General features: G+C 43.4%; 1 protein-coding gene across 2 annotated transcripts; it reads right to left on the bottom strand.

Annotated features, from left to right (window-relative positions):
* Nucleotides 1-453: 453 nt before the first annotated feature.
* LOC139055312 (uncharacterized) lies at nt 454-6,221 on the bottom strand. 2 transcript variants are annotated; one of them, XM_070532756.1, is made up of 5 exons: nt 6,004-6,221; nt 5,499-5,662; nt 4,901-5,030; nt 4,437-4,580; nt 3,119-3,237 (listed from the first exon to the last, which is right to left on the bottom strand). In XM_070532756.1, exons 1-5 carry the CDS (start codon nt 6,169-6,171, stop codon nt 3,226-3,228), a joined length of 618 nt encoding a protein of 205 aa, XP_070388857.1. In that variant the 5' UTR covers nt 6,172-6,221; the 3' UTR covers nt 3,119-3,225. The 2 variants fall into 2 exon arrangements, with proteins under 2 accessions (XP_070388856.1, XP_070388857.1); XM_070532755.1 differs by lacking the exons at nt 4,901-5,030; nt 5,499-5,662; nt 6,004-6,221 and adding exons at nt 454-592; nt 3,609-3,916 and having other exon boundaries at nt 2,803-3,237; nt 4,437-4,508.
* Between the last annotated feature and the right edge of the window lie 2,901 nt (nt 6,222-9,122).

Below are 9,122 nucleotides of genomic sequence, written 5' to 3'. Positions count from 1 at the left end.
AGTGCAATATGGCTTATTTATGGGATAACAAACATTACTTCTAAAGCATTAACTTTTTCAGTCAGGGAAGAGTCTTGTGTTCACTGAAATGTAGAATGTAGAATGAAATGTAGAATATGGAATGGCAATGTAAACTAGAATAAAAGTAAATGATGACGCTAAAGTGTTATGTGTATCCATGTGTTATTGATATCTTTGGGTGACCCCTTCAGATAAAGAGCACTTGTACAATTTAATTAATGAACTTTATTTTCACATTGCTTTTTGAATTATTTGAAATATTTACAGCCAAAAGTATCTACAATGAACATTTCTTTCTTCAAATGTATCAGCACATCAGGGAACTTCCAAATGCTGAGCCAGCAGGAGGAACCTGTCGGAGCAAGCCATAACAACCTGGAGGAAGGGCCCACTGCTGCAGAGCTCTTTGACGACATGTGCCACTCTGCCAATGAGGAGTACGTGCACGTGTACGAGTTGGAGGAGCAGGAGAAGGAGGCGGAGGATGTGGTGGTAACAGAGGTGTCGGTGCCGCCAGCGGCAACGCCTGCACCTCGTGCACAGGCATCTTCAGTAACGTCGTCCGGCACGCCTACGAGCAGGAAAAGAAAGGTAAATGCAGACGATTTGTTGGCGCAGCAGCTTCAGCGTGTCACCGGTGCTCTCGAAACAACAAAGCCGACAGATCACATCGAGCTGTTTGCAATGTCACTTGTTCCACTCATGAAACGAGTGAGAACGGAAAAACAAGCGGACATGTATATAAAGATTTTGAATGTCATTAAGGAATTAACTGATTAATTTTTTTCTTTTTGTCATACTCGGCACCTTCTCACTGCAGCTTCAGAGTGCCGATCGCACATCGCCAAAGAAACAAAGGAGCAATGTTTATGCTATCTGTTCATTTTGCTCGTCCATGTGCTGTCTGCACCATGAAGGCACAGTGATACTATAAACCAGCACATCAAGGCAGCATGTTTTTCGAGTATGTTTGTTTTCTTACTTTTGTATACATACTTTTACTTTTAAATTTAATGTGTTGTCGACCCGTGCAATAACCTTCTCAATAGCCAAGTTATGGAAACCAAGAAAATGTCAGAAGTTGCTCATACTGCATTCCACCAGGTACTCATACTATTATTCTTTATTTTCTTTTTCAATGTGTTTAATTCTATATTACAGTATGTTGATCTCTCACTTCTCATATATTCACTCTTTATGTTCCATCTTTTATTGTGATGCTGCATACTTTAACACATTATATGCTTGTCACTGATATTTCATAAATTTTTTTTAGTTTTCATGTGTTCACTTTGCACTTATTTATGTGCTTTTGATGTTTATTGCTTACTTTTATTTTCTTGTTTCTAGTCGTCCTTACATAATGTCATACATTTTAACTGGTCAATGATTGCATGTGCCTTTTACCTGTGCAATACTCTTTTTGATAGCCCAGTTGTGGAAACCAAGAAAAGTGTACCTCCAGATACTCGTACAACCATAGTTATCATATTGAATTGTGTATTACTGTACTTTGATACCTAATCTCTTATATGCTTGCTTTTATGTCCTGTTTGTTACTGCTTTATTGTGATGCTGCATTATGCATTTTTAACACGCTAGCTGCTTGTCACTGATACTTTTATTTCAAAAAATTAAATTATGGGGTTTTACGTGCCAAAACCACTTTCCGATTATGAGGCACGCCGTAGTGGAGGACTCCAGAACTTTTGACCACCTAGGGTTCATTAACGTGCACCTAAAGGTACGTTCACAGGTGTTTTCGCATTTTGCCCCCATAGAAATGTGCACGCTGTAGCCGGGATTCGATCCCACGGCCTCGTGCTCAGCAGCCCAACACCATAGCCACTGAGCTACCACGGCAGGTACTTTTATTTCGGCTTTTTTATGTTCTGGATAAGTTTTCATGTGTTCAATGTGCACAGGTCAGTGTTCAGTTTTTATTTTCCCATTCCTAGTCATCCGTACATGACGTGATACATTTTAACTTTTCAATGCATGCACGTGCCTTTCACCTGTGCAATACTCTTCTTGACAGCCAAGTTGTGGAAACCAAGAAAAATGCGTACCTCCAGATACTCGTATGGCTGTTTTTACCATAGTCCTTTGTGTATTACTGTACTTTGATGCCTCACCTCATTTGTTTGCTTTTTATGTCCTGTTTTTTACTGCTTTACGCTGCATTCTCCATTCTTTAACATGCACGTTGCTTCCCAATGATATTTTTATGTCGTTGTTTTGTGTTCAATTTGCACTTATTTGTAGGTGCTTTTTTTCCTATTTGAAGCCTTCCTTACATAATGTGATATGTTCTACCTCATCAATGCTTGCACATGCACGTGCAATACTCTTTGCAACAGCATAGTTGTGGCCTGCCACTTCAGGCGAACTGCAATGGAGCGAATGGGGAGTGACAGTTGCATTCGCGGCAGCTTGGCTGGCCAGTACGGCCCTACCTGTCAAGCCAGCAGTAGCTGGGTATGCTTAAATAAATGTATTTTTTTGTGGTTGGAAATAAAATGTTTACGGTTTCGATAGTCATGAATACCACAGTTCAAGTCTATTTCTACTCCACATCAAACATCCAGTTACCATCAAGTAAGTGGACTACACACTTCACAACATGGATGAACAAAGTAATAACACAAACATTTTTTTCTTGCACAGGTGCCACAAAATTGACACGTAAACAGCATGATTGATAAGCCACAGTGAACAGCAATTATGAATGACTGTTATGAAGTCACAATGTGGCTTTTGCTCTTTCGAGGAAATGCTCACCATCATTGCAGCTGGTAGAACTGCTGCTCACGTAGACGCTTCAAAGCGCCTTCTTTGGAAACACCTGGTTGGTGCCACTGCCATGGAACCTCACCTACTTTGCTGCGAAAATAGGCTGCAAAGAGGTTCCTGGCATGTGCAGCTTCACTGTCGTAGTTTCTTGATCGTGTTGACTGAAGGGGGGTAAACTGCTGCATTCTGTCGTCTCCCAACGCAGCTTGGATGCTTTCGCGCCAGTGTCCTGCTACAACGTTTCCAAACTTGTCCTCTTTATCACTGTAATTGTCCGACTGTGGATTGAGGACAGTTAGGAAGTTGTGCAAGACACAGGCAGCCTTGACAACAAAGTCCACGTTTGTGGGGAGCAAGTTAATGGTCCGCAGTAGGATACGCCACCTTGCTGCTGTGATCCCGAACGCGTTTTCAGCACACCGTCTGTCGGAATATAGCAAACAAACATTGAAATTCAAATTTCACAAACATTTATTTTTAAAAAATGGTTAGAAGAACCTGTTCCCTTAGTCTGCCTTTATGAGAAGACATGTTTACAGTAATGATACAAAGACTGCAAGAAATCCAGTGTCAGAAGTACTATGCGTGTATTTTTCTTGCGGTATATTAATTCCTTGCGCAGTACTTGTGCACTTTAAAGGGACACCAGAGAGAAGCTCTGAAGCAGTTCAGATTGTTCAAGTATTCTTCAAGACCTCTACTTGCATTGATTTTGCAATAAAAGGTTGATTATTAAAAGAGAGAATGACTGTCAGTGTCTCATTTTTGAATTTCACTATCTTAGTGCACCATACCTTGCTCGGCTCAACCTGTAGTTGAAGACTCTTCTTTCATCCTCAAGTTGCTTGGAAGGAAATGGGCGCATAAAGTCTTTCCTTAACTGAAAAGCTTCATCCCCAACGAAGACGTGGGGTAAAGCTGTGGTAGTTCCTGGGAGCAGGCCAAGTGAGGGTATATTGAGGTCTCCATTGACAAGGGCCTCGCCAAATGCAGAGTGTTTAAATACGCCTCCGTCGCTCACGCGACCTTCAGCCCCCACATCAACAAGCACGTACTTGCAACTGCTGTCAACGACAGCCATGAGTACAATTGAATATGTTCCCTGAAATAAAGCATGCATGAGGACAATTGAATATGTTCACTGAAATAAAGCATCAGAGCAAGTGTCGACATTCACATGCAAACAGCAAATTTACGGCCACTGTCAGGCAATTTGAGTGGCCTGTTTAGCAAGCAAGGCTTGGTACTATTGTCACCTGCGTACTATCGTATAAGAACGTTTACTGAAATGGCTGCAGAATGCAGGCAACTGCAAAAGCATCAAAGGATGCTCTGGATGTTAGGGAGTTGTCAATCGTTAAACTCAATAGTCTCCTTTCATACTCGTACCCCTCATATGCTTGAAGGTTAAGGAACCACAATACCTCATTTTATAACCATATGCCCATTTGCATTTGAGTTTTTTTTTTGTACAGCACTACAATGCACTGTACATGGCACCTGACTTGCACTGCATGTAAATTGTAACATCTACAAAGCACCTTCCTGGCGGAATTGCAATTACCAAAAGAAACAGCATCCTTAGTACACAAAGCAAATAAAATGAAAGCATAGCAGTTTACCTTGTAGTTGAAGTAATTACTCCCAGAATTTGGTGGGCATGTGATTGCTACATGTTTTCCATCGACAGCCCCCAAGCAATTGAGGAATTGCCATCGAGCTGAAAATCCTTCAGCAATCTTCTCCCACTCCTCTTGGGTTGGTGTCTAGAATAGTACGGCACTTGCCATTACTACTGACTGGAAAAATCAGTGGCACACAATGCCCATATTGCTAGAAAGTGTGCAGTGTCATTTCAAGTGATAAACGTAATTGCTATGTCCACAGGACCAAGCTCGGTGTAACACACATTTATGCAGTAGAAGAAATGCTTTGCCTCTAATGTACCAAGGCAAAGTTGCTTACCTAGTGTTTTGGTACTGCTTGAAGGCTGATCATTCTTTAATTAATTGGCAAACATTTTGCCCGCACTACCAGCAATAATCACAGTGCAGCAGTTATAAGTGAAGTGTAATGGCATACTTACTTGCATGAAATGATCCTTGAGGCGTGCCCATATTGCTCGACATGTGTCGTGTATGCATTGCCTGGCAGTTTCAAGACCTACACGATATAACAGCGCTACTTGGCATATCTCCTGCCCTGATGCCAGGTAACTGTAACATGACAAACAGAACGAAAATTGCCCTCACACACCAATCTAACTGAGGGGTTTTACGTGCCAGAACCATGATTTAATTATGGGCACGTGCCCCCAATGCACTGGAAATCTGCATATTTACATTTTACCCCTCATGAACCAATACAAATAAAAATCATCCCATTTCTGCAAGCAACCCCATAATACATAAGAGATGTAAAATAGCAGGAAATTGCTGTTCCATACACAAACTGTGGGCCAGCATTCCCTAGCCTGAGAGACTGGGCCCTAGCCTGATAACTACCATGCTATGATTAACCTCTGTAACAGAAACACTTCATAGCAGCAGCCTATGCAGTTTCTTTAAAATATACAGCAAAGTATAATGTTAAAAAATGTAATAGCATTACGACTGTAGCAGCATATACATGGTACTCCACTGGTAAATAATTTTACTCACAATGTGGAATGTACTTCTACGAACCTCAATGTCATCGCCAGTCGCTCTGCAGGCTCCAAGGGCTCCCTGATGAACTGCTGTCGGGTCAGGTCCGCAGCGACAAAGTTTAACAGCTTATCGAAAAGCTGCGGCGTCATTCTGTAGTACTTGCAGAAAAATCTGTGATCTCCTTGTCGCATGCGGCACATCTGCAATTGCCATGAAGAATGTAAACAATCATCCAGACATAATAGACGTGGCTGCGAATGGTCGTCTCATGTGTTAATGCATCGTATGTACCTGATCGCCAAGAGGGTGACCAGAGGTCATTTGCATCACTAAAACAACAATGAACTTGCTAAGCGATATAAAGGCGAGCAGAAAGCCTTACAGATTAACGACAATGGGGGCGAAATGACACAAAAAGAGCGCGTGCATATCGTCTTTTCAGCGCTGCACGTGTTTCTTAGCAATTACAAATTCAACCAAGGTCAGATACTGAATAGCGACACGACAAAACACTTCTGCGTAAAATGAGCAGAGTACTTACAGCTGTGTGGTAAAGTCCTTCTTGCTTTCGGGCCAAAAACACAGGTCGCACCCACCAGCGTCGCCGCTGCCTGCACCGTCGTTGGTCTCGTCTCCTCTTCATTATCATGAGCAAGAGTATCTGTTCCAGCAACAGTAAAAGCCTCGTACGAGTAGAGACTGCGGGCATAATGTCGACGGGATGGAGCCAGGGAGGCGGGACGACGCGGAAATGCAGACGACGCGGAAAGGCGGGAACGCGGCGCCGTTGAAAGCGTGCCAGTGCTGCTGCCACTTCATGCGAAGCTGATTATGTCGTGAAAAGACAGCGCATTTTCATTTTTTTACGTTGGTTTATTAACTCTAAAATTATGAAAATGACGTTTATCACTATTTGAGCATTTTGCAGCACCGTAAATATTTCTGTACGAAACGATGTCTTCTCAACCGATTATGTGTGAGCGCGCAGGAGCGCGCGCTTCCGCGCGTACTTGTGGATGCAAACCGCCATTACTCGCGAGGCGCGGCAGGCGCAAGGCGCGCGAACGCGAGCTAGCGCGCGTCCGCAAGCGTACGTGTGGTCTCGGCTTTAGAGCGCAGCTCTTTGGCGTCCGTTCCTGGGTTTCGCGTCGTCGTTGTCGGCGTTGTCGTCGGCCTCGTAACCAGCTCGCTGACGAATCTGCTCCGCCGCCGCGCATGCGCGCTGTCGGCTCTCCGGGCGAGGGAGGATGATGGAAGGGAGGAGGAGAGACTGTGGAGGAGGGCTGGCTACAGAAATGGCTCTTTGGCGTACGTTCCTGGGTTTCGCGTCGGCGTTGTCGTCGGCCTCGTAACCAGCTCCGCCCCCCTTTCATCCCCCCAGCGCTAGCAGCGACCGACTGATACCGCTTTCGTGAGTCCGCTACCGCACTCACGAAAGACGTCGTGCACTTCCTGCAACTCGCATTAACCGTCCATCGATCCACACCGATGTTAGTAGTGGGGGACTTTAATGTTGACATAAAGACAAACAGCAATTTCCTAACACTTATGCGGGAGAACATCCCGTTCCTCTCGCTCGTAACGCGTCCCACGGCTGTGACAACCTCGCGAGGCACTTGTATAGATCTCGCCTTTGAGAATCAAGCATTGGTGTACCAAGTCGAACATATATCAGTCTATTTCTCCGACCACAAAGCTTCCTTCATGACTGTCAAGAACTGTTAGTGGAGTCTTTGTTAAAGGAACACGTGTGAAAAAAAAAATTCTGTGATAGCGCATACATGTGTTGCTCGATTTCTTTGCCTCAATCTATCGAAAAGGTGAAACAGCTTATTTGCTGCGCTCAAATTTCGCATTACGAAGTAACGTAATCGTCGGTAATTTTTTCTTCGCGCGCAGTGCATTGTGGTGCGAGAGTTCCGCCGACTTCGACGCGCGAATGGCTCCGGAGCCAAATCGGCGCCGGGCCCGCCGGGGCGCGTTGGAAGCCGCCGGTTACGTTAGCTGTGCCGGTGCGCCCGACTATAGAGGTGTCGTTTTCGCCGACGTGACGTAGCGTGCGCGCGCGCGCGCGCGCGCGTGCATTACGTCGGACTATAAACAGCCCTTTACACAATATTGCTACTGGGTTCTTCAACGTTACCACCACGTGACAACATTCTTAGACACTCTGAAAATAAGGCGATCGTTCTTGATATTTTTATAGATTTTTCAAAGCCCTTGAATTAAGTAAACTATAAAGTATTGTTAAAGAACTTGCATTGCTATGGTATTTGTGGACAAACCTTAACGCTTATTGACTCTTATTTATCAAACAGACAGGAGCTCGTTCAGATAAGTGACTTTATTTCCGGAATGAAACCTTTGCTGTGGGGAGTGCCACAGGGCAGTGTTCTCGGCCCCCTATTTTTTTTTTTCATACTGCAGACCTAAAACAGGTGCAAGCAGGGTGGTTAAACACAACAATATTACAATGCATTATTCAATCAAGTAAGGTGGTAAGACACAACAGTAATACAATGAGTCAATCAATTGAAACAGGCAACAACGAGTTATTCCAGTCTGTTATAGTTCGGGGAAAAAAGAATACTTGAATACATCCGCCCGTGCAAAATAAGGTGTTAGTGAATTCGGATGATGGTGTCGAGTAAGCCTAGACGTTGTACTGAACAGATACGATGCAGGATTAATTGATAAGTCTCCATTAATATGCATGGTAAGAAATCGAATTCTTAAGTGTTGCCTTCGCTGCTCAAGGACTTCGATGCCATTATCACGCATTATTTGTGAGGGGGAATCATAGCGAGAGAATTTAGGATATATGAATCGTACGGCTTTTTTCTGTACCCTTCCGATACATTTAATATTTTGTTTAGTAAATGGGTCCCGAACACATGCATATTCATGTTTAGGTCTAATTAATGAATAATAAGCAAGCAGTTTTACGTTAGGTGGGGAATTTCTAAGTTTCTGTCGCAAAAAATATAATTTACGCAAGGCTGAAGAACAGATATTATTGATGTGTAAATTCCATGATAAGTTGTTAGTAATTGTGACGCCCAAATACTTAAATTTTGTTACTTCCTGCAAGGGCAACGAACCTAACGTGTAACTAAAGGTTAGTGGAGCTTTCTGACGAGTGAATCGAAGAAAGACCGTCTTTTCATCGTTAAGCCGCATTCCCCATGTTTTGCACCAATCAGCAATGCCAGCTAGAGAAGTTTTTAAATCAGTTTGATCATTGGTTGAAGTGATTTCCCTAAAAAGCACACAGTCGTCAGCAAACAACCTACTTTGCACGCTGGGATGGATTGAAGTAGTAATATCAGTTATATAGAGTAAAAAGAGCAGTGGCCCTAGCCCACTTCCTTGAGGAACTACCGAGGTGACCGGAAGACAGCCAGACTGTTGCTTAATAATTTCCACGAACTGGCGGCGATTTGTTAGGTAGTTTGTTATCCATGCGATTAATATTTCAGGGAGCTCAAGATGTCTAAGTTTTAGTATTAATTTGTCATGGGGAACTGTATCAAAGGCTTTGCTAAAATCAAGAAATACGGTTTCAATTTGACCATTTTTTATCGAGGCATGAGGCGAGTGAATGAATTACGGTAACATGCTGTGTAACTGTTGAATAGCCTTTCCTAAATCCGTGTTGAA

The sequence above is a fragment of the Dermacentor albipictus genome, chromosome 2, assembly GCF_038994185.2.
Source record: "Dermacentor albipictus isolate Rhodes 1998 colony chromosome 2, USDA_Dalb.pri_finalv2, whole genome shotgun sequence".
Taxonomy (NCBI): domain Eukaryota; kingdom Metazoa; phylum Arthropoda; class Arachnida; order Ixodida; family Ixodidae; genus Dermacentor; species Dermacentor albipictus.
Note: the sequence above shows the minus strand (reverse complement) of the source record. Positions and strands in the feature narration are given on the sequence as shown.

What these genes read in the sequence shown, in the direction of transcription:
- LOC139055312 (XM_070532755.1), bottom strand. Translation starts at nt 3,895, where the DNA reads ATGGCTGTCGTTGACAGCAGTTGCAAGTACGTGCTTGTTGATGTGGGG. An exon ending in TACAGGTTGAGCCGAGCAAG is followed by an intron (nt 3,238 to 3,608) that starts GTATGGTGCACT and finishes ATATTCCGACAG; the next exon opens with ACGGTGTGCTGAAAACGCGT.